Source organism: Carlito syrichta, unplaced genomic scaffold (genome assembly GCF_000164805.1).
Source record: "Carlito syrichta isolate Samal-C Ts95f unplaced genomic scaffold, Tarsius_syrichta-2.0.1 Scaffold308284, whole genome shotgun sequence".
Classification (NCBI taxonomy): domain Eukaryota; kingdom Metazoa; phylum Chordata; class Mammalia; order Primates; family Tarsiidae; genus Carlito; species Carlito syrichta.
The window spans coordinates 112,765-138,795 of NW_007252380.1; the positions used below are offsets into that span (position 1 = coordinate 112,765).

General features: G+C 36.6%; 1 protein-coding gene across 1 annotated transcript in view; it reads left to right on the plus strand.

The window, feature by feature from the left end:
* Positions 1–20,503: 20,503 nt before the first annotated feature.
* LOC103267819 (guanylate-binding protein 5) overlaps positions 20,504–26,031 on the plus strand; it is a 9,607-nt gene continuing 4,079 nt past the window's right edge. Inside the window, 6 exon segments of the mRNA XM_008065396.2 lie at positions 20,504–20,708; positions 21,207–21,334; positions 23,047–23,156; positions 23,373–23,569; positions 23,907–24,149; positions 25,826–26,029. Of these exon segments, the coding sequence (XP_008063587.1) occupies positions 20,519–20,708; positions 21,207–21,334; positions 23,047–23,156; positions 23,373–23,569; positions 23,907–24,149; positions 25,826–26,029 (1,072 nt within the window). The 5' untranslated portion in view covers positions 20,504–20,518.

Genomic DNA, 26,031 nt, shown 5'->3' on the forward strand with positions numbered 1-26,031 from the left:
CAATGGTGAATTGTTTACTTGACTGGCCTCAGCTTAATGGGAAGACAGGTGGAGGATCAGAAATAAAGAGGCCTGAGGGTGAATCTACAGAGTGAGTAGATAGTGTGTGGATCTTTATGTTTAATATCAATGTCCACCAAAGAGTATATATTTTAGAGATACATTGAATAATCAGGGGCCTCCAACGACCAATCAGGTAGATTTGATCCAGTTTTTGTTCTTAGTTACCCAGTGTTTGCACACAGTAGATACGGAGGCAGGGGCATAATCATGGAACAGACTCATCAGTTTGGGCTCCCTGTCACCAAGGCTAATCCCACTAGGTGTTAAATATTGGCTTGGGGATAACAAAAACTGACACTGAACCTTCAATATAGTACCACTCTTCAAGAAAACGTTAAAGTTATTACACCAGTCCCTTTGCACCCTGGAGGAGACACTTTTTTTTTTTTAACTGAAATTGATATAAATTCCAGGTACAAACAATCTCCTACCCTGTTAGTTAGGTTTACCTTTTAAATAAATTCCCCTTGCTTATAAATCTTTGTCTCAGGAGTCAAATCTTAGAAAGCACAGCCTAAGAGCCCCACTGTTTATTACAAAATAAAATTAAAACCAACTATTGTGTAGAATTATAATCAGATAACATAAAATATTTAAAATGTCCAGATCGTAGAATCCAGTTGAGGCAGGCATAGTTTTGTAATTTAGATAAGTGAGAAGCAGGGTGGTTAGGAAAGCATTCTGGTGTCTTTTCTCATGGGTACACGATCCTTACCCAACCAGCCAGGCATATTAGCCCTGACTCCTTTGTGGGTTGAAATATAGAACTGCCAGTGCAGTAAATCACAGAAACAATGAGGAACCACCCTAAATAGCAAAGGCATGATGCTTAAAAAACAAAAAATATATCAAAGTCCAAACCTAGTTAGGCAGTAACTTTCGTTACTTAGAAGGTCTTGTGAACCTAAGAGGTTAAAAGATAGTAACGAAAACTCTTGACCAGATACCTGCAACCCTCCACTCTGAGATTATGGAATAATTTGCTTAATCATTGTTGTAAACATTATAGGAAACTTCTTGTTAAAGGTGAGTGTGTGCCCCTTAAAGCATCCATGTTCTTTCTCAAACATGTCTTCCTCCCTAATAAACTTTGCTTAAAAATTTAAATTTAATTTTTCACAGCAACTTGGATAGACTTAGAGACTATCATACTCAGTGATCTATCACAGAAACAAAGAACAAATTACCACATATTCTCACTCATAAGTGGACCCTGAACAATTATCATAATACTATAAGAAGGGGATTGGCAGTAGTGGGAAACTGCCAGGGGAGGGAGGGTACACACCTCATCAATAAGGGTACCTGACTCAAACCAAGTGAAGGGGGACCAAAGTGAGGCCCAAACTTTACCTACACAATGACCATCTGTGCATTTAACCCTGAATTGTACTCCACATCTTTAAAATAAAAATAAAATAAAATTATACTTTGGACTTGTTCTGAAATTATTTTCAGCAGCAAAGTCAGGAACCCACAGAGCAACTACACCACCCTCCGCCTGGCATCATCTCGGGCATGCAACATGGGGCTCAAAGATCACTGTCACCCATGGATTTATCAGTATAGCCACATTTCCCTCACCCTCCTCTCAGGCTCTGCTTTTACTTTCATTCTTCCTTCTTTTCAGAGCCATCTATGAACTCTCCTCTCTGTTGCTATATCTCTGTTCCTTCCAGCCAGGTTACTGGCCCTCTCTGACCAGAGGCTAGTGGAGGTGGAAAGGGACCAGAACCCTGACTGTGTAGAATTGAGGCACTAGTGATTTTTTCTGACCGAAGGACCAGAGGAGGTGGAATAAGCAAAGCTTCATTCTGAGTAGCTGCTGGAAGGCCCATTTCATGTCATTCACACTTTTTTGTCAAGGGTGGGAAGGCTTTTCTGGAGACTGTCCTCCTTGCTTGGTTCATTATTGGCTTCTGCAGCAGCCAATAATGAATATTTTCTAGAATTTTTTATTTCCCCTCATATGTAGTGGGAGAAGGCTTGTGAATTGTTAACTTGTGTGGGTTTTGATTGCAAAGTGGATAAACGCTTTGTAGATCTAGATTATTATTTTTTTAAGGATATGGGGTACAATTCAGGATGAGATATACAAATGGTCATTGTACAGGTAAAGTTTGGGCCCACTTGGTTCCTTATTTCGCCTGGTTTGTGATCAGGTATGCTTATTGATAAAGTGTGCCCCCCCCCCACCCTTATGAACATATAAGTCTTCATCCCTTTTGGAATAAGGTTAAAACTCTGAAGAAAAGTATTCATTTTTATTTGTCTCCTTTGTGATTAAGCTTAGTAATTTTTACAAATTTAAGGTGTGGATGTTTGCCTAGAAGTCAGACATTGAAAACTGGTCACTGTTGGAGTGAAACAAAATTAGATTTCACTAGTGACTATATATAGGCACCAAGCTTTCTTTTCAACTGAACCCTGGTTACTCTCTCTCTCTCTCTCTCACTTCTATAAAAATTTTACAAATGATCCATTAGAGTGGAGAATGGAATGTTAAGTGGTTCTGGCTTTGGAAGAATGTGAAATCAAGGGAAATTCATCCAAGTATAGGGTCTTTAATTATGGTTCACCAACTTTATCGGAAAAATCTCCTGATAGGCCTCAGCCCAGAGCAGAACCTTGCAGGGGCTAACAAAAGAAAGTTACCTATTTGGAGAATGATGAGCTGCTATTCTTAAAACTATTGCTGGATGACACCGCTGTTTTCTACGTGTGGTTTAAGGGGAGCTTTCTTTGGAAAAGGAAGTCCAGTTATCTTATTACACCAGGTTAACTTCTGCTGGACAGATGACGTTCCAGACACCGGATGTTGCTTGTCAGAGTGTAGTGGTGCATGGCAACTTGTCACTCCCATTCAATTGCTCGCACTTATGGCTCCTTCTCCAAGGACACCATGCCAACCCTTCTTCTGTGTCCTCTAAAATTATTTGAAACAGTTCGGTGATCTCTAGGAGGTCTGCCATACCCTCCTGCCAATTGATGGAGATGGATAGAACAAACCATTTGACCACATTTAATTCTCTCAAACTGCTTAAATACAAAAATGACCTGGCTGTCCAAATAGTCTGAAGTTTATGTATAAAGCAATTTTAAATAGCCCTGTTGGAAAGCCTCCAGTGGGACCACATTCATGTAAAGAATTACTGAAGGGCAAAGAATAGAAAGGAGCAATCAAGAGTTTTTAGTTTGCAGCCTCAAGTCACAAGGCACTCACAGTGAAGCCTGAACAGGTAGCCACAAGGGAGTCCAAGGATGCTTGGCCTAGGGGAGAATCAGAGACCCAGGGATGCCTGGTATAACTGATTATAGTCCTTGTCTTTTCATATCAGAATTTTTCCTTGAAGAACTTGAACAAGAACATGGATAATAATCTATATCCTCAGAATCTCCATTAGGTCAGAATTTAAAGATATACTGAAGATTTCAATTTGAACAGTTTAAAACAAAAGAGGTTAACTCCTTCGTGACCGCTGACATGAATTTATATCATTGCAAATTCTATTCCTGGTTGCCACTGATGTGAATTTTATGTCTTTGCAACTTCTGTTTCTGAATGCTACAACATTGTCATCTGTGTGTTTTATTATATTTTGCTTGAAAATGAATAGTCAGGCAAGGAGAGAGAAAGTTAATTGAGATAATTATCTGCTATTGAACTGTGCAATGTTGTTATTGATTTACACAGTTGGTAAAAATTGCAAGTTGGTCTTTATTTTGTTGCTAGTAGTGTTGTATACTTGTATTTTGATATTTCAGAACTTTCATACTTCAACATTAAAAATAATTTACCATAATTATGGAAAATGAATAAATATATGCTGATGAGATTTCCAAGGTCGAAGATGAATCCAGTGAACTTATTGGTGATAGTGATACAGATAGTGATGTGATGATGCATTGTACATGAAGAAACATAATACAGATAAACTATGACAGTGAATCTTACTGTGAGAACAAATCAGACATTAAGTGGACAAAGTATGACCCAAAAATAAACTTAGAAGTGTTTATTGGTAATCCAGTTGTCAAGGTATTTCCAAATGATCCTCAAAGTATAAGTGAAGTTGTCAGATGATTTACTGGAGATGATTTTATTGAAATGATCACAGCTGAAACTAACAAGTCTTATGATCAGATGCACCGCAGATATAAATGTCCAAAGAAACCAAAAAAGTGGAGTGATACTACAGTGTCCGAGATGACAAAATTTCTAGCATTAAATATTTTGATAGGACAAGTGAAGAAAACCACAATACATGATTATTGGCCACATGTTCATCAATTGTGATGACTTTCTTTTCAAAAACAATGACATGAAATAGAGTCTTACAAATTTTGCAGTTTTTGCATTTTTCTGAAAATGCAGAAATGTAGTCAAATCCAAGGAGATTATGCAAAGTTGAGCCTATAATAAATTATGTTTTAAATAAGTTCAGCACTGCATAAAAACCTGAACAAGAACTTTCCTCAGTTGTTGAATCCATGATTCCTTATCATGGAAGACTGTCTTTCTGGGTTTATAATCAGAATGAAAATACAAAGTATAGAATGTTAGTCAGAGTGATGTCTGAGGCAAATACTGTATATGCCTGCAACTTTCAGTTGTTTTGTGAAAAAGGTAACTATTTAAAAAAGAACATTTCAAGTTGGACTCAGTAGTTCAGCCTGTAATCCCACGCCTTGGGAGGCCAAGGTGAGTGGATTGCCTGAGCCCGCGGGTTCGAAACCTGCCTGGGCAACTTGGTGAGCCCTCATCTCTACAATAAATCAAAAACAGCTGGGCGTGGTAGCACGTGCCTGTAGTTCCAGCTACTTGGAAGGCTGAGGTGGAAGGATAGCTGGAGCCCAGCAGATTGAGGCTGCAGTGGCCAGGAGCGGCCACTGCACTCCAGTCTGGGTGACAGAGTGAGATTCCAACTCAAAAAAAAATTTTAAAAAATAGAACATTTCACTTGTGTTTAACGACAGAAGTTTGGGGCAACGAGCTTCAGATTTTTTTTTTTTTACTTTCACTTGCTTTCAGTATTAGGAAAGTAAAAAATTTGCTGGTCATGAATGTGCTAATATTTTATTGTGATGAAGCCTAGCCTTGATATGAACTAACACAAAAGACTTTAGAAATGCTACAGGAGTCACCCGAACTCAGAGCTAGGTACCAGCAAAGATTTATTGCAAACCCACCCACTTCACACATCTTAGACTTTTCTGGTAAGTTTCTGCTAAGCCTCAGAACTTCCACTTTAGGTTGATGGTTCCTGGTCTATTCTGAGGTGGTTTTCACTTCCTAGAAAGTTGTTTGGGATTTTAAATTTTAATTCTGAGGTGCATTTTAAAGGGTTCTCTCATTGCCTTTTCTTTTCCCCTGCCCTTCAAAATGAAAATAAATCCTCTAAAAGAGACGGAAGGCAGGAAGGACAGCCTACCTCAGGCACCACAGTCAGCTTTATGTTTGAGAGAAGGCATGCCAGATTTTCTAAGATCACAGTTGGTTAGTCATTAAGGCCTGTTTTTGTACACATTATGCAGACATTTTAAAACAAATGGACAAATTATGGCAAGGAAAATTAAAAGTTCAAATGTCTAACCTACAACTATAGGATTAAATAGAGTCTTTAATGTTTTCTATATCTCTCTTTTCTGCCTGCTTTAAAACTGCTGTTTATTTACTACACTACTTGTACTGAGATAAAACTCACTGTTTCAAGGTTACTTGGAGATTCTGCTACCCTTGTACAATTCAGTCAATTCTAACTAAAATGTATACATTGAAACTCATTTGAAACTAAAAAAAGAAAATTTTGTCCAAATTGGAGGTTATTATAAGGTTAATTCAAATTGTGAACTTGAATAGTCACCTATGAAGGAAGGTAAAAAAGAACCAGTAAGTAGAAGAGAGCAAAGTGAAAGAAGTTACATACAAATGTATTTTTGGTAAGGAAGATGATAAAGAGGACAATTTTGTATAATAAGGATCTTGCATAGTAAATATTTGACCTGTAGTTAAATGACTGGCTATTTAGGGAGGAAATGGGAATCAAAGGACAGAACAGAAAGTCCAAGCATGTTATAGATGGTCTGTATAAATCAGGATAAAGCTTGTGAAAAGATATTTATTAAAGAAATTCTGTCTATAATCAAATTTGCTAAAGGATATTGTTTAGTTATTTTTATGAATTAAACATCAATATCAAAAGCACACAGTGATGCTAGGCCAAAATGGCACTATGTCAAAATAACAGTGTTTTCTTAGATTGCCAAAATCTGCTTCTTAATATAATTTTAAAGGGTTAAAAGAGGATTTATAAAAACCTTGCCCTGTGGTCAAGTTAATTAAAATTAGACAGAGTTGTTTATAAGGTTTTATTAAAATTAACTTCAATGTTACTAATATACTCATGCAAAAATGAATTTGATTTTCTCTTTAAACAAGATTTTTGTGTAATTTCAAGGGATAATGAAAGGTTTTTGTCTGATTTTTAAGTAAACTACAAAAAACAGGGGAAAGAGACAAATTCAGTTGGCCCTATGGTATCTTTTTTAGTTCTTATTTTTAAGAAAAATGAATCTCCTCTTTCAGAGAGCAAGATCTTTTTCCTTTCCAGAACTTTGGATTATCATTTTTTAATAAATGAATGACAATTTCACAATGACCTGTAATCCTGTGTTATTATGCCATGCTTTTAAAACCTTTGATATTTGACAAACATTCCAATGTCAAGTTTCAAATTTTTTTTTTTTAACCTCATTAACTTTTCCATGCTAGATTGCCCTAAAATCCAAGGAAACATATCTGGCTTATTTTATAAGCTAAAATCATACAGGAAACACTGTCAAATATGAAAATGTGTTTAAATTTTCTTGGCTTATATTTATGTGTGTTATTGATATGTATTCCAAAAATACATGTGATGCTCATATGTCCAACTATATGTTATCAGAACTAACAATAATTAATATGTTACGTTTTTGTATATCTCAGAATAACCAAATTTTCCTGTCAATTGTTTCTTTGACAATGGCTGTTCTAAGTCTTTTGTCATCCACATTTATTGTTTTACTTTGATTCCTTTCAAAAATAGTTTATAATTAGCTAAAGGACTCTAACAAGTGATGTTCAGTGCCAATTTCTAACAACTTTGGAGACTGTGCCATTAAACTAAAAGAAAATTATTCCAGAGCTCTTATTAGAGAATTTACATGCTCATATGGATTTCTGACCCAATATTGAATAGAACAAAAGTTAATTGCATAAGCTGAATTAATAGAAAACAAATAAATTGTATTACTTTTTTGTTTGAAGTATTTCTGATTCTTTTTTTCAGAGTCAACAAAACTCTTTTCTTTGATCTATTTATAGCTTCTGACAAATAAGTAAAGTATGCTCTTTTTCTCTATCTAATTTCTCCAGATTTAGAAACTACTTATATTTATTTATAACAGTATAGTTATTTGCATAAGTTTAATAGGAATCTGATTTCTTTTGTGACAGATATGACTGGAGATACTGGTTATTTTACCAAGGTTTGGCTGAAATGACATAGTGGAACAGACTGCTTTGATGAATTAAGATTAAGATCTATACAGAGCCTATAAGAAAGTCATTGGAAAGGTTGGCCTGGTACTTTTTCAATTCTGCAGGGCTTTTGACCTATTGTAGGTAAAGAAGTTGGCTTCCTAACAGGGCCAGGAATCTCAAATTACATGAAACTTTAAAGAGAGGAATTGATACAGATATTTGCAGACAGGTAGTTGGCTGGGCACAGAGGCTTCTGGAGGATTTAACCTGAGATTTCTTAAGAAAAAAAGTTTTAACAATTCCAATTTAAAAACAGACTATGTGGCAAATAATTATTTTTGCTGCCCTGTATATAAATAAGCTAAATATATTTTATATGTATATAAAGCCTAAAACTTACTTTGCAAATAAATTAGTCTTACTATAATTGTCTTTAATAAAAATGGAGGACTGGAGAGGGAAAATTTTGTTTCAAAAGAAACTATAGTACACCTGCTTTTAAGTTCTCTTGTTTGTTATTTTTGAGTCTATTATTTTCTACAATTTAGAATGCATGCTGAAGTCTTACCTGTCTACAGTTCTCCAAAATAACATTTTTAATTTTTTCTCAGATTTTCTTACTTGGAATCACTAGAAATTGAAACTGAGGTTTTCTTAAAGCTCTGTAAACTAAAACAACCTCTGTGAATGTCTGCTAATATATAAACTTCACAAAAAGTTCACTTAAATATCTGCCTGGTTCAAACTGCAGTCCAAAAGAAACTGTTCAGATTCCCACTGCAATCTAAGGATGTATCAAAAACTCTAAAAGCGAATTATAAACTATTCTAGACATTTATTTTTCTTTTATTTCCACAAAAATGTCTCATTAAATATCTGTTTACCTATGCAATCAACAAAAGCCCTAAACTACCTACAATATCACTTTTGAAAATGAGACACAGTTGTTCAATGGGATTGGTACAGGTGGAAAACTTATTTTGCTATTCTTTACTACTCAGCTTTTGACTTCATTTTTCTCTTTTTCAGCCACCAGCATGGCTTTTAATATGTGAAACTTCTAGGTACTTGCTACACTTATATAAATGTCACTAGACAAGTTAAAGAAGATTTAAAGAATATTCAAGATAAGGCTAGGTGACTTCATAGTTTTGGAAAAGAGGCCCCTACTACAGAATCTTTTGGGACACCATTGAGAACTCCATGCCTGATTTCACTTGAGTTATTCTTTTTATTGCCCCTTTTGTGATAATTGTGATCATTATACTCCTGCTGATTTTTGGTCCATGAGCCTTTCACTTCCTAGTTAAATTTGTTTCTTCCAGAATCAATTTCATGTCCACACAATGATCATGCAAGAATTCCAATTGTTGCCTGCTATCAAGGCCACCATTAAGCCCGCTCTGGACACTTAAGATCAGATAGGGAGAAATTTTCAATCCCTGGCTAGGGAGGCCTATGTCACTTGTCAGCTGTGAAGAAGTTACAGAAGACAGACCTTCCTCCCTTATCACCCCATATGATTATGGGATCAAAAATCTCTAAGAGGGGGAAGTTGAGGTAGACATAGTTATCATAGATGATTGAGGAACAGGGTGGTTAAGTATTTCGGTCTCTTTTTTTAATCAGTACAGAACCTTCACCCAACCAGTCAGGCATATCAGATCTGACAAAATTGTGCGTTGAAATATAGAATTGCCAGTGCAGTAAATCACAGAAAGAATAGGAATTACCCAAAGAGCAAAGACACGGTGTTTTAAAAAAAATTTTTTTTAAAGCCTAAAGCTAATTAGCCAGTAACTTTCATTATTTAGAAAAATCTTTGTGACCCTAAAAAATTGAGATATTGTCATCAAAACTCATGACCAGATACTTGTGGCCCTCCACCCCAAGTTTATGGAATAGTTTGCTTATTCATTCTTACCATTATACTAATATAAAGCTTCTTGTCTTCTTGTTAAAGGCAAGTATGTACCCTTTTCTTTAAGGTGCCACATTCTTTCTTGAATGTGTATTCTTCTCTAGTAAACTTTACTTTGAAACTACACTTTGGACTTGCTCTGAAATTATTTTCAGCATTGAAGTTAAGAACCTTTAGAGCAACTACACCACATGCCACTTGTTATAGGCTGAAAAGAGGCCACTTTGGTTATGTTAAAAAGTCATTTAAAAAAAGACTTAGAAACTGAGTTGGGCTAAACATAGAAGCCATTTGAATTTAAAAGTGAACATTTTTCCTTGTTCTCCCCTTCAATATCCTTGTCCTTAGTAAATGTTGTACTGAAAGGAACACAAACATCTGTATTGAGGCCCCCATAAGCAGGAAACACCCACAAAAAACTGTATATCCTTGGAAAAGCCTCTGCTAGACAAGAAATGGGCCCTGCTGCAGCTTTTTAAAACCCAGAAATGTATCTTTTTTCTTAGTCTCTAAATGACAACTGCTTTCTTTCAAGTCTTTATATTAATTTTATGTATAATGTTTAATCAAGCCTTGTGAATCAGAACTCCCGGAATAAACAAAACACTGTAACCAACTAGAAAGTACCCAGTCCCAAATTGTTCAAGGTATTGTAACTTAGAAGAATGGCAGGATTTATGTATTCTGAGCAGTAGTTTGTGACAGTAGCTGTTTGGGATCAAAATACTGATTTTAAAAGATACTGAGTAATGGTCATAAGACACATAGTCATTATTAATCAATAATGGAAAAGAGATAAGAAGCTGTATGTTTTATTATAAATACTAAATGGAAACACTGCTTAAACTAACAGGTTTTTGGTGGATACACAGCCTGTTCCCTGATCCCATGGTATCAGAATAAACATCCTTACTTCTCCCAGCTTTCTGCCTCTTGTATTTGACTGACCATGAGGGAAGCAGATAGTTGTTGGATCAGGCCATAACAACTTGACATCACAATTATTAAAAAGAAGTGCTAAAAATGGGGGCTCTAGGGGACACACCCACCTCCAGACTGGGTTGCCCCAAAACAGTAAAAAGACTCAGAGATCAGTAGAGTGAAGTAGCTTTTTAATAATGCTCTTGCAAGAACAGGTGTCCCTCAAATGAGCAGACACACCAAAGGAGTTGCTGCCAAAGTATTTAAACCCTAAAATGCAAGTCCCTTCCCTGTTTCCCCATAGGCTGGTTACTTTCGGAGGTTCCATCACTTTCCCAGATTCATTTACATGCTGTACACTGATTGGGTTACCTGGTTACTTAATTTGAATGCTCTATCTATTAATTGGCTAACACAGGTATGACAAACTTACTTCATTTGCATGTCCTATTTGCTGATTGGCTTATAAGATCTTGTTCTAATTAGTTCCCATCCAGGTTTAAATGAAAAAGCTCACCTAAAGTAAAAGCCCACAAGAAGCAGGAAGTAACTCAGCAAAAAGTAGTTAAGTGCAGGTTGTGGCTTACTGTGAAAATAAATCATCTTTTTTCTTACAATCTTCCCACTTTTACTTTTAAGTATTTTTTATTGTATTTTCATTTTGAGGTTCAGATTTACTTATGAGATCAATTTCAAATTCATCAAATAATTTTTGACTTTCTTCTTCAAAATTTACTTTGGTTTCCATAACTTAGGTATAATATAGGCATTTCCTTTGTTATAGCTGTTTCAATTAGTCTCTGGATCAAGCCTTTGGCACAGGGAATAATCAGCATCCCAGAGCAACTAATATCCCTATTACCATTATAAGGGAGGTTAGGATTGAGACTATTGTTTCTCTCCATTTTCCAAACCAATTATCTAACCATCTGTGAAGGGGTCTTTGAAACCAGAGTTTTCAGCCAATTCATTGGCCAGAGTACTCAATCCCTGTAATGCTTTGGTAATAGTTCCATCAGAGGCTGTATTGTTTGGGAAAAGTGCAACATTGTCCTCCTAGCATGGAATATACTCTCTCTTTTTCTGCTGTCATCATTTCTAAGGTCACACGATTTACCCATGTCACCCTACTGGTAGCCGCTAATTGTTCAGCAATTCTTTTAATACCATCTCTAGAGCGGCTAATAAACCTTTGGTGATTATAATATATATAATTGATCAGTTTACATTCTCATTTATAGCTACACACCAAAAGAGAGATTCAAATCCTGCAGCTATTTGATTTTGAGCTTTGAATTCGTTAGGAACTCCCCTAGGGACTTCTATAGTATCTAGATGCTGATTATGACAATGATTCACCCTGCAAACACAGAAGGATTATAATGAAGTGTTTAGATTTGAATTTTAAGATCCATTTATTAGTTATGATGTGATTTTAGATAAGTTACTAAGTCTCTCTGTGTCATAGCTCTTGTAAAATTGAGTAAAATATTTGTTGGGGTAATTAAAATAGGGTAATCCATTCAAAGTAGTGAATTCTATGCAGGAAGCATAGCAAATGTTTAGTAAATAACATCCTTGTTATCATTTATTGTGTATTAAGTGCCAAAAACTTTGTCCTTCCCTGTGATTTAAAGTTCTCAACTACTTGAACTCACTGTAAAAGCAATACATTTAGTCTTACATAAGTGCATTACATACTTCAGACAATTAAATCTTGAAAATCAAATAAAGTTTCCCCTGCTCTGCTTCCAAACTGGAGATAAATATAATTTTATTTCAAGATAGGTAAAATGCCTTATACTTTGAACAGTTGCAAAGGATCTCAGTTCCTTTCTAGTGACAGAAATCAGACCAAATGTATTCAGCCTATCCAAAAGGAAGTAAGTCAAATCTAATCTAGTCACTGAATTTGCTTTGTAGTTTCAGTTTCTATTAGCGAGGTTTAGCAAGTTCCATAACTCCTTTTTTGGGAGTTTTTATTTCCAACAAGGAGGGCAAATTTTCCCCTTTTTGGTTTGTGATTCCTATTCCAATTGTCCACTTTCCAGGGGAGGAAATAAGGGGTGGGGAGAAGGACTAGGCTGGAAAAAAGAATATCAGAAATCATCACAGCCAGACAAAGGACAAGAGTTCAAACTTACTAACTTTCATCGAAGCAGCTTTGTTAACGGCTCTAAAATATCGTTTCTCCTGATTTTATAGTCAAGGTAAGATGGTGGGAAACTATGGGGGGTGGGAGGGAGGGGAAAGGAGGTGGGATTAACGGTAGTAAATATCTGTCTGGGGACGGGGAGACACCCCTTATTAACGAGGGTACCTGAATGAAACATATTTGTATACCTAACCCTTAACTGTACTCCACAATACCAAAATAAAAAATATTGATTAATTAAAAAAAAAAAAGATTGGGGCAAGAATGAAAAGAGATTTTCAAGGTGCAGTTAGCTTTTAAAACATTCTATCCAAGATGCAGCTTAGCCTGATGTGATATATCAGATCTCAGTAAAGACTAAATCATGGTGTTACCAGACAGGCAGCAAAGTTCATGAAGTACGGGATATATCTGCCTCCTGCTAAATGAGATACAAGGGTGTGTGGGGATCTAACTGGGAGATTAAAAGGTCATCAAACTGTTTTCCTTCCTCTGCCATTTTATGACCTATTGGGGCTCACAATTGCCACTTAAATTGCCTTTGTCTTAGATAAAACCTAATTAAACTGGTTCAAATGGCAGCCTGAAAGTTTCCAGAACAGTGATTGTGTTATTTTCATGAAAAAGAGCAATGAAAGAGATGAAATATAAATAACTTGCTAACATTGCTAAAGACAGAAGGAAAAGTTGAACACAGAGAGAAGTTTCATGAAAATAGCAATGTATTTTTAGTAATAGCCTTGTACTCGGAAGGTGGATTTTTTCCTTTAGAAATATCCCTACTTAAATCGTGTTGGTTTGGTGAAGGAAAATAATTCTGGGACCCCAAACTCACTATGGCAAAAGGAAAGTTAAGCTTGAAAATGGAATCATGCCTTTCTTTTGTTCCCAAACAGGTTGCTATAATTTCACATGCTCACTTTATCTTCGGTAAAATTCAAACGTACTGAGCCCAAGAGGAGATAAATGCATAAGTGACTTTTCCTCTGCCTCACTCTTTCCACATATAAAATGAAATTCCCTGGGTGCTAATCTCTTCTTCTGCTCCTGCTTGCTTCTTCCTCTTTAAATAGCGAAGCCTGCAAAGCCCTCTTTGAAAAAAACAAAACAAAAAAACTGGTCACAGATCCTCCTGTAACTTGTGTTGCTTTTTTCCCAGGTGTGTCCTCAACCTTGCCAAAATTAACCTCTTGGTTGAGAGCTGGTTTAGAAACTGTTAGATTTACATATTGATAACCACAAAGCGATGTTCTGAGTGGAGTTTGGCCCTTAGTGTGTAGCAGCTTTCCTAATAGGAACCCTGAGACCTGCTGGAGCTCTTTATCACTCAGACTGGATGCTTTGCTGAAGTCTAGAAATGTCTCCCTCCAGAAATCCCCTGATCTCCCAAAAATTTTTAGCTGAAATCTGAGGCTTATTCTGCTGCAGAACTCCTTTGTGGGGAGTTTTTATTCATTTCCAGCAAGGGCAAATTTTCTGCTTTCATGACACCAAAAGCAGTCTTCAGCTTGGACTCAATCTCCAGGTAAGGAACTCTTTCTGGGTTTCATTTTGAGATTTGGTAGCTGAAGGTTAAGGTTTATTGTCTCTTGCTATACCTTTTCCTTATGCTCACAGACTTCTACTATATACAAATTGCGCGCTTTTTTTATTTTTGTTTTTTTGCTTTGATCCTTCATCTGTTAGATTTGGCCAACTCTTGACTCCTTTTAATGTAAACAGAAACTCCCAAAGCTGCAGAAATTCAAGTTCCACTTCTAAAAGGCCCGACTGGTTAAGAAAGTTTTTTTAAAAAGACAACTTGAGAGGTTTTCTTTACACAACAAGACTGACTTCCCAGTCTTTCTCTCTGTGCTATTAATTTAAAGATTTTGGAGATTTCTTATTCTAAGCAACTAATGAAAAGATATGAGTTTTAAGGAAGAGTAATAGAGTCACAGCTAGCCTTAAAATTCTCTCCATCTAAGAGTTGTCCCTTTAGGAATGAAAATTTTGAGTTGTCTAGCTAACAAATGCTAAGGGCAGTCAAACCTGTAAGTGGAAGAGTGACTGAAAAAAATTACTCAAGAGCCGGGCTCGGTGGCTCAGCCTGTAATCCCGCGCCTTTGGGAGGCTGAGGTGAGTGGATTGCCTGAGCCCGCAGGTTCGAGACCCACCTGGGCAGCGAGACCTCATCTCTACAATAAATCAAAAAATCAGCCGGGCGTGGTAGCGCATGCCTGTAATTCCGGCTACTTGGAAGGCCGAGGCGGAAGGATCGCCAGAGCGCAGCAGGTTGAGGCTGCGGTGGCCGGGAGCGGCCACTGCACTCCAGTCTGGGCGACAGAGTGAGACTCCAACTCAAAAAAGAAAAAATTACTCAAAACTGGCAAATGAAGACTCATAAATCCACATAACGTGCTTCTGTCTTGTGTTTATATGTCTATGTATTCATGTGTCACGTACAGATAATATTTCACTATCAAAATATGTGAAAGAGCTCTGATTAATTTACTAAAAGAAAAAGTAAGCACTTAAATATTTTATCAGAGAAGTAGAAACTTTAACTCAAATGCCCTTTCTTTATGTGACTTTAGTAATCTTTAGTAAATAAAAACCGTTTTTAAATTACTGGTAAAATAAAATGGAATCATCTTCAAAGTTTATTTTAGACATTTGGACTTAATTAGGCAGGCCTGATACAGTCTATGTTATGTCAGGTCGATGAGTTGAGCCTGTGCCACGGATAAAGCAAATATTTGCACAAAGAGTAGATCAGAAAGAGTTTATTGACTTCCCCGAGAGAGGTAGGGCCAGCTACCAAGAGGAGGATCATGGCCCCAAATGTTCAGGGCTGGGGGTTTATATGACTTTTTTTCAGGGTAGCAGGCAAGCATTCTTGGGTGAGATAGCAGAGGCTGTTGCCATGGTGATGGAGGGGCAATCTGTTTCTGGTGTCTGACAACTGGATAGATGGGGGATGGTCAGACACAGGTGGTCAATAATAGACAAGAAGGGCTGGGCTGGTAACTGGAAGACAAATTATTGGAACAAAGATGTGAACCTAAGAAGAGCTGGGCCAGTAGCTGGAAACTCCATTTTGGCTTTCACCCTTTCATGTTAGCCGTTTTGATATATAAAACCGCTTCTGGGTCGGGCTCAGTGGTTCAGCCTATAATCCCAGCAGACTTTGGGAGGTCGAGGAGAGTAGATTTCCTGAGCCCAACGGTTGGAGACTAGCCCCGGCACCTTGGCGAGACCTCATTTCTACAATGAATAAAAAGTTAGCCAGGCATGGTAGTGCGTACCTGTAATTCCAGCTACTTGGAAGGTTGAAGCAGATTGTCGGTGCCCAGCGTGTTGTCCCTGGGATGGCGGTGAGCCTGGGAGACGGAATGAGATTCCAACTCAAAAAAATAAAATAAAATAAAACTGCTTCTGTAACATGTTTGATACTTGTTCAATTTGTCTATAAACCTGTCTTTAAGTCTTCAGGGGCTATGAGGAGGCCTAGCTTCAGATATTGTCTTTGTACGTAATTGAAATTGCTTACCTTTTAGGTTTTTAACTACAAATAGTCAATTCTTAAATAAATATATATTTAAAATACATATATTTGTGTATTAATGCGTATAGATATTAGATATAAGAGAAAGTAATCTATATACAAAATGTATAAGGAAAGTAGGATATGTTTGCTAAAAAGTTATATGAAGTCATGGAAATAGGTTTTTTGCTAAAGAGAAAGTAATTTATTCTTTAGAGGGACTTTTTAATCCAAGGAGTAAAATGATAGCTAAAACTCAATAGATATATAAAGTTAGAAAAGAAAGAAAAATTTAAAAACCGTAAAAGGTTTATGAAAATCTTACCTTATGGTCAAACTGATTGAGATTGGAAGGATTTGTTAACAACATTTTTTTGAAACTTACTTTAGTGTTAATAATACATTAATGCAAATAATAATAATAATGATACACTAATGCAAAGATAAAACTTGATTTTCTCTTTTGACAAGATTTTTCTGTAAGATTAAAAAACAAACGTTTTATGTTTACCTTTTGAATAAACCACAAAAAAGTAGGGAGAAAATAGAGGTATTGGCCTCATGCTGTCTGTATTGGTTCTTATTTTTTGGGAAACTGAGTTTCCTCTCTATCAAAGAGTAAAGGTTTTTAAAATCTTTGAATTATCTTTTGGCTAAATAAATGACTTATTCTACAGGAGCCTGTGATCCTACTTTGTGATAATAAGTGTTTTAAACCTTTAATAGTTTCCAAATTAAAATTTCAAAATCAAAATTCCAAGTTTTAAATTCAATCTTTTTCACCTGAATACACTTTTTAGATATTAGGTCCCCTGAAATCCAAAAGAGATGTATTAGGCTTATTTGATATGGTAAAAATCATATAAGAAGCATTGTCAACTATGAAAAGATGCTTAGCCTTCTTTGGATTTTCTTTATATAAATGTGTTAATATCTATTCCAAAATCATATGAGATTCCTAAAATTATGGTAGGTCTTTGTATATGTTAGTAGTAAAAATGGAGATAATTATGTTGAATTGTCGTATGTCACAGAGATTACCAAATTTCCTTGTCAATTGTATCTTTAACCATGACTGTTCTAAGACATTTTCCATCCACAGGGAATTACTGTTTTGCTTTGAGTCTTCTCAACAAGTGGTTTATAAAAAGCTACAGTCCAAAACTTACTTCTTTAGGAGAGTTCATAAAAGGACTCTGATGAGTGCTCTTGAATTCAGGTTTCTGATAAACTTTGGAGTCTGATAACTTTGTGCCATTGGACTAGGAAAAAAGAAAAGTCAAGAACTCCTATTGGAGAACTGAAGTGTTAGTGAAGATTGCTGGCCCAATTTCAAGCAGAACAGGAGTTAATTGCATGAACTGAACTAACAGAAGACTGAAATAATTTCTATGACTTTTTTTTGAATATTGCTGATTCTTTTTGTTTTGTTTTTCAGAGTCAAGGAAAAAAAATTTTTTTGAGGCATTTACACCTTTAACAGTTGAGTAAAGTATACTCTTGCAAGCAAAATTTGAAACTTATTTATTTCTCTCTCCCAGATTTCTCCAGAATTTGAGAACTTCTTGTGAATATACTTCATTTATGGCACCATAATTGCATTAACCCCCATACAAATGAACCTTCAAGTTGCAAACTTTCAATGATGTCAACATGTTCTTATGTCCAATCACATAAGTTAATTCACGTGTCTGGTGTACATTGTCATGTGCATGAATTCTCTAAAAGTGATTGTGCTTTTGTGTATTTTACTGTACAGTACTGTTTGTTTTTTATATAATATTTGTGTGAAAAGTATTATAAACCCATTATAGTATAGTACTACTTAGCCAGTTGGCTTAATTGGGTACCTTGGACTTTGTTGGACCTACGAAAAAATTGAACTTATGAATACACTCTTAGGGTGGAACTTGTTCGTTTGCAGGGAACTTACTGTATTTGCATAAGTTCAATAAGAATCTGCGGTTTTTTGTTTTTGTTTTTTATAACGGGGCACCTTTGGAGACACTGGTTATTTACCACAGCTTTGACTGGAATGGAATATCTTCAGATATAAGCATACTGTTTTGAAGAATTGAGATTTACTTTATAGAGCCAGTAAAATCCCCTGGTAAAGACTGGGCTCTCATCTTCTCCGTTCCTTTACAGGGTTTCTGACCTTTGGTAAGTAAAGGTCACTCTCTAACAAGCCCAGGAACCCTAAGTAATTTGGAGACCTCAAGAAGAGAGGAATTTACTCAATTCATACAGGTATTTGGAGGCACAGATAAATCCTTGGCTGGGTTTGAGAGACTTTAAAAAAATCGAATCTGAGATTTCTTAGGAAAAAAGTTACAGCAGAGCCAATTTAAAAGAGCTTATACAGCAAATAATTATTCTTGCTGCACTTAATACAAATAATCAGGTCAAGTACAATAAGACTAAAACTTATTTTCCAAATAAATTGGTCCTATTATGATTTTTGTTTTGGTAAAAATGAGGGAGGAGAGAGAGAGGGAAAAATTATGTTTCCAAACACCTGTTATTAGATTCTAGCTTTTTTCATTGTTTTTTAGTTTTCATGATTTGTCTGCAATTTATTTAGACTGAATCCATAATTCACAAGTCTCCAAACTAATGTTTTCAATTTTTGTTTCTTTTTTCATTTTCTTCTGCCATTTTTCTAGCTTGGAATCAGTAGAAATTAAAACTAATTTTTCTTAAAGCCCTGAAAACTGAAGGTAGACACTTAAACTTTGGGAGAAATAATACCACCTGCATATTGTTGTATAGACTTTTCAGTCATATTTAAAGGATCGTTTTCCCTTTTTTGCTATAATCTGGTTTGGGTCCACTTTTCTCCTCTTTTTTTCCTGTTTTCTTTCTGTCTCCTTCCTTCCATTTTTCTCCGTGGGACATAAGACTACATGATTTCCTAGGCACAAGCCTTTCTAGCAACATGGGACCTTACCTTTTTGTAATAAATCATCCTATTGACCAGGGATCAGACCAAACTCAAGACCGAGACTCATTAACTTCTACAACGTGTTTTCTGAACAATTTTGAAGAACAGAGGAGAAATGTGAAAGAAAAACAAAAGAATCTCAGGATCCCAAACTTACCAGCCAAAACGAAAATTAAGTTTGAAAACTGATTCACACACACACACACACACACACACACACACAAACTCTCACACACACACACACACACACACACACACACACACAACTGCCTTCCTTTTGTTCCCAAAGGGACAGCTGTAATTTAACATGCTTACTTTATCTTATGTAAAATGTACTTTTACTGAGCATGAGATGAATACTTAATTGACTTTTTCTCTACCTTCCACTTTTTACATGTAAATGTAGATTCCCTTGAGCCTAATGAGTCTAATCAAAGCCTCACAAGAATGTTAACACTTGTAGCATTGTCTACTCCCTGCCCTTTCCCCTCCTTTCTCTTCTCCTACTTGCTCTTTTCCCTTGTTGAAGTCCTCAAAACCCTCTTTGGAAAAAGCTCTGGTTACAGATACTACTGTGCGTTGTGTTTCTTTTCCTCAGACATGTTAAATATTTATATTTAATAATATATGTCTAAGTAGATTACTGTGATTTGTAAGATAATGCTATTTAATGACTTGGCAGTATCTGATGGAATACAGTTTGACTAAACATAGACTTAACTAAAAAAAAAACAAAAACATCAAATTGATATGGGATTCAAGTAGCCAGGCACGGTGGCTCACGCCTATAATCCCAGCACTTTGGGAGGCTGAGGTGAGAGGATTGTCTGAGCCCAGCATTCACGGGTTAGAGACCAGCCTGGGTAACTTGGCGAGACCTCATCTCTACAATAAATAAAGAAATTCGCCAGACAAGGTGGCGTGTGCCTGTAGTTCCAGCTACTTGGAAGGCTAGGTGGAAGGATCACCTGAGCCCAGTAGGTCGAGGTTGTGGTGGCCAGTAACATGCCACTGCCCTCTAGTCTGGCTGACAGAACGAGACTGCAACTCAAAAAAAAAAAGTAACAAGTGTAATATAACGAATAATGTCATGAATTAATCCAGGAATTCAGAGAGGTAAAAGTGAAGAAACATAAGTATAACCCCAAAAGCAATAAAATAAGTGTCCGATTCAAAGGAAAAGTAGTTTAAACTCAGGAAATGGGATTCCCTATGCCTACCAAATAGTTAAGAACCAGCAGGGTAGTCTACAGTAGACCTACAAAGGGCCTAGGATCTATTTTACTGTGGTCCTCTTTGTTATCTGTTTTTATTTAAAATATTTTTTTTTCAAAAACTTATACCATGCTAAGGAGTAGTAGTCTCTTCCCAGGTTTAGTAAACAAAATGACTTTCTCTGCTTAAACACTAGAAATTCCAGCAGATTCTACCTTTTCCCTAGCAGGCAAAGTAACATCTTAGACATGGCTCCAAGAATCAACATGCCAGATCCTGTGTGCCTCATTGAGAACACTGAGGGGAAACTGAAAGTTAACCTGGACGCTTTGGAGATCCTGTCTGGCATTACAAAGCCTGTGGTGGTGGTGGCTATTGTGAGCCTCTACCGCACGGGCAAATCCTACCTGATGAACAGGCTGGCAGGAAAGAACAAGGGTGAGTGGCACCAGTTTAACTCTGCCAAGTCTCTTCTGTCCACCCACATGGTCAGTATGTGGATGTGAGGAGGGAAAGTTACAGATGGGGATTGATGTGAAAAACCAGCGTTTAGGCCATAGTTGGTCTTTATCTTCTGGGAGACCAAAGATCGCTCTCTGTTCCTAATATGTGACTTTTTTTTTGTCTTAATATCTCCTTGAAAAAAAGCATGATTTGTTCCCCTCATAAGGAGTGAGACATCAATGAAATAATTTTCACATACATAATTATAAACTAGCCAAATTTTATTAGCATATTACTTTTTCCAGATAATCAAATTTCCAACATATGATATTTGATATTCTTTTTCCATTTCTCTACTGTAATTCAGATCAATACTGGTTGTACTTTTTGCTATCTTTTCATTTTGCTTTCCTTCAACCCTAGCTCAATGATCAAGAAAATAACTCAGATTCCAGACTCTTTTTTCTTACAATCTCTCATTCCTCTTGGTAGGCTTCTCTGTTGGATCCACGGTGCAGTCTCATACCAAAGGAATCTGGATGTGGTGTGTGCCTCATCCTAAGAAGCCAGGCCACACCCTAGTTCTACTCGACACAGAAGGCCTGGGAGATATAGAGAAGGTAAGGACAAAGCATTACTCTTCTTTCTTTCTTTCTTTTTCTTTTTTTTGAGTTGGAATCTCTCTCTGTCACCTGGACTGGAGTGCAGTGGCACGTTCCCGGCCACCGCAGCCTCGACCTTCCGCTTCAGCCTTCCAAGTAGCTGGAACTACAGGTGCGTGCTACCACGCCTGGCTAATTTTTGATTTATTGTAGAAATAAGGTCTTGCCAAGTTGTCCGGGTGGGTCTCGAACCCCGCAGGCTCAGGCAATACACTGGCCTCGGCCTCCCACAGTGCTGGAATTACAGGCTGAGCCACCGAGCCCAGCTGAAGCATTCCTTTTTTAACCTCCTAATCTCTGAACATGTTGTATACAGGAAGTTTTTAGGCGTCTTTTTATTTTTACCAATGAAATAAATCTTTAATTATTTCAAATCTGTATAAGCATATTTAAAAATAATTGTATCATAAAAACATTATATCTTAATTACAGAATTTGGGGAAATATGGACAAATGGAAAGAGGTAAAGACACAGTCATAGTTTATTTCCTCCAAACAATCAGTGTTGACATTTTTTTAAGTTTTTGAGTTTATTTTCTAAATTTGTATTTTCATTTGAAAATACATTTCATACTTCCTCCCCCACACACACACTTTTAATAGTGAGAATTTGGAACCCCATGGTGAGAAAATATATTTATAAGTCAGAATCAGTGTTAGGAGAACTGCTCTGATACCAAGCTAGGCAGTTAACCCAAATGCATACAGATGATGCAAATGAAATCACTTTCACAAGGTTAGTCCCGCAGATTTTACTGGTTGACAGTGGACTCTGGTCTCAGATGACTTGTGTTCAAATCTGAGCCCAGGCATTTGTTGTTCTCTGACTTTGACAAGAGGATTAAGTATCTTCAAATACTTTATTTTCTCTTTGGTCTTATTCAATTCATTATTTAAAATAGTAGCTACATGAGCCATATCTGGTTGTATTCTGTTAAGTGCTTAACAACCATTTCACTGAGGAAAAACAAACAAACAAACCTTGATTTGTAGCACTTTACTGTTTCCTAAATACTCCCATCATAACTGATTTCAAGTTACCAAAGTAAAGCCACAAAACTTAGACTTGGGAAGTCATGTACACATGTCACAAGCTGATATGAGCTAGCTTGAACACACAACTAAACCTTTCTCTTGAACTTCCATTTTTTAAACGTTTTCGTTTGTTTTTGATTTGCCAAGATTCAAAGATGGTAAGTTACAATTTGAGCTTCAGTTTCCTTATCTACAAAATCAAGATAGTAGTTATAAACTCATAGCAGTTTTTATTTGTTTAGAATTAGATAAGATAGTAATGTTAACTAAATTACGGATAATAATTATTCAATAAAATAGATATATGTATTGTGCATATAAGCCAATTTTATTTTATACTCTAAAAAACCTTGATTTTTTAAGTACTCTGATTGCTCCCAGTAACTGACTAGCCCTTTTGCAAATATCTAACAGCAGTAGATAGTAATAACATTAGTAGTAGCGGGACTAGCAAGTTAACAATCTATTCATCAGTATAAAATTAGCAATGTGAATAAGAGAACTATTCAACATTAATGTTTCTAACAATCATTCTTGTTTGTTTTATTTAGAATTTGTGGGTCTAAAGTCTATTTTTAAAGATTGCTCATCTGGTAATCCCATGAGACATGACTTACACTTTTTCTGACTTCTAGACTGACAACAAGAATGATACCCAGATCTTTGCACTGACTCTCATTTTGAGCAGCACTTTGGTGTACAATACCATGAACAAAATTGACCAGGGAGCTATCGATTTACTGCAGTATCCTTTTATGGTCTAGGAGAGCACCAAAGCCAGAGAGAACTCGTGAAAACATGAGAAATATTGAAAGCACAAAGAGAAGAGCTTTTATGTTTACTGTTGAAATGATGATTTTCTTAAGACCCAAAAGGGAAATAAAGATTTGAGGAGACACAGAATTAAATATAGTCTTGAATGCAGTCCCATCTCTGCCAGTTGTCCTTAACTGCATCTCAGCAATGTAACAGAACTGACAGATCTGCTCAGGGCAAGAACCTCACCAGACCTTGATGGAGCTGAAGATGCTGCTGGTAGCATGAGTTTCTTTCCAGACTTAGTGTGGACTCTGAGAGATTTCTGCTTAGACCTAGAAATAGACGGGCAACTCATCACAGCAGATGAATACCTGAAGAATTCACTGAGGCCAAAGCAAGGTAATTTCTGTTTTGGAAAGATGAAAAAAACATAACTCAAGAAATACCCTCTTTTGTATAGATTTATAGTTTTCCATATTTACCCACATAACTCTCCTATAAAATAAATAATAAATATTATTAATTTATAATGACCTAGTAGATTTAATATTAAATTACATTACTTCTCTCTTCTCAGAACAATTTTTTTCTTTCCTTGATTCGTTACCTTTTTGTTTAGGGTTTATAAAGATATATGAAACTGAGTAACATCAGGGGAAGGATGTTTACTTGAGATAAACAGATGAAAATAAATATAAATTCTGCACTAAATAAATTCTAGTTTTTTCTTCTACAGGTAGTGACCAAAGGATTCAAAATTTCAATTTGCCCCGTCTATGTATACAGAAGTTTTTTCCAATAAAGAAATGCTTTATCTTTGACTCTCCCACTTACCAAAAGAAGCTTGCCCATCTTGAGACACTGCATGATAATGAGCTAGATCCTGAATTTTTGCAGCAAGTGGCAGAATTCTGTTCTTACATCTTCAGTCATTGTATGATCAAAACTCTTCCAGGAGGTATCAAGGTCAATGGACCTCGTAAGTACATTGTTTAGGATTTTCCTTCAATTCAATGTATTATAAAATTAGCAACACATAAGATTATCCTTACAGTGTCAATGTTGACAAATCATAGGCAATTACTACCATGAAAATCACATATAACACATTTATTAACTTCCAGTGGATATCAAACATATTTCTGCTGCTTTTTTAGTAATGACTTTAAGGTTACATAACAGAGGAACACAATCTGAAGGTAAGACAAAGAATTATTGTGCCAGACTAACCCACATAGGCAGGCAAAATTTGCTCGACAAAGATATTGGATCCTTATTATTCTGTGATAGGCACAAGATGAGCAAGATATATATGTTTCTTGTGTAAATGGAACTTGGTTGGTTCAAACATTAAACAAAGGCCTGAAAAGAAATCTAAGCAGACTACTTGGTCTAGTTTTTCCTAAGAAATCTATGTCTCAGAACTCTAAATAATTGGTACATTGTAGAGGGCAATTGAGTTCAAACAAAAGTGTGCAAATGACAAGGATGTACAACAGGACAGTTCCAACAAAGAGTAAGAGAAACTTAGTTTTGTTGGAGGAGAATAGCTCTCATAGTAGCTTAGCCATATTAAAGTGAAATAAAGAAAGAATTCTGAAGAGCATGAAAAACTGATGAAGGGGAAAAAATGGGAAGATTAAAGAGGCAACAGTCTACAGTATTCCAATCAAATGAATATGCATGAGTTCCATATCATCATCTCATTTTTCCTTGAGAGGAGGATGAAACACAGATGTGGGGGTAAATGCAAAACATGTGCCCCCTCCCTCTTCCTTGCTGATAACTGTCTTCCAAATGGGAGAATGGCCCCTGGCTAAGGCTATGTGTCTGGTTGAAATGCTCTTGAAGTCTTTGGGAGGCTGAGGTGAGTGGATTGCCTGAGCCCACGGGTTCGAGACCTGCCTGGGCAACTTGGTGAGACCTCATCTCTACATAAATCAAAATGAGCTGGGCATGGTAGCGCGCGCCTGTAGTTCCAGCTACTTGGAAGGCTGAGGCACAAGGATCACCGGAGCCCAGCAGGTCGAGGCTGCAGTGGCCAGGAGCGGTCACTGCACTCCAATCTGGGTGACAGAGTGAGACTCCAACTAAAAAAAAAAGAAAAGAAATGCTCTGAAGGTATGCATATCTGCGAATTCAAGACAGTTTCCAAGAGAAAGTATCTTTGTTTCTTTTTCTTGGCACTTAATGTTTGCTCCCTTTCTCATGCCAGGGGTACGTAATCTCTCCCCCACGCCTATGGGACGTAGAAAACCTTTTACTGACCAGCCGTCATCGATTCCCTCCCATAAGTAATAATAAATCCAAATCTTTACTAACCTGCCCTCTGTGTGATTTCTTCGGAATAGGTAAACATTACGCGAGCGCTCTGTCTGATTTGGAGCTGCCAGCGATACTGTGGGCAATTACATATATCTTGAGATTTACCTTATTTTCTTCTTTGGGCAATGCTTCTTTTCCCAAAGAAGAAAAGACCTGGCTTCTTGATCACACAGTTTCCCAAAGGAACATATGTGGGCCTCTTGAATGCTGTCCAGAATCCTAAAAAAATTTCAGGCAATGCACGGTTCATTACACATTCTCAGAATTACACAATATAGATTGTGCCTTCTTTCTCTGGAAATAATACAAGCATTTCTTTCTTCTGTGAAGGTCTAAAGAACCTGGTGCTGACCTATGTCGATGCTATCAGCAGTGACAATCTTCTCAGAATGGAGAACGCAGTCCTTGCCTTGACCCAAAAAGAGAATTTGGCTGCAGTACAAAAGGCCGTTGCTTACTACGACTGGCAGATGGGCCAGAAGGTGCAGCTGCCCACAGAAACATTTCCGGAGCTGCTACACTTGCATCTAGCCAGT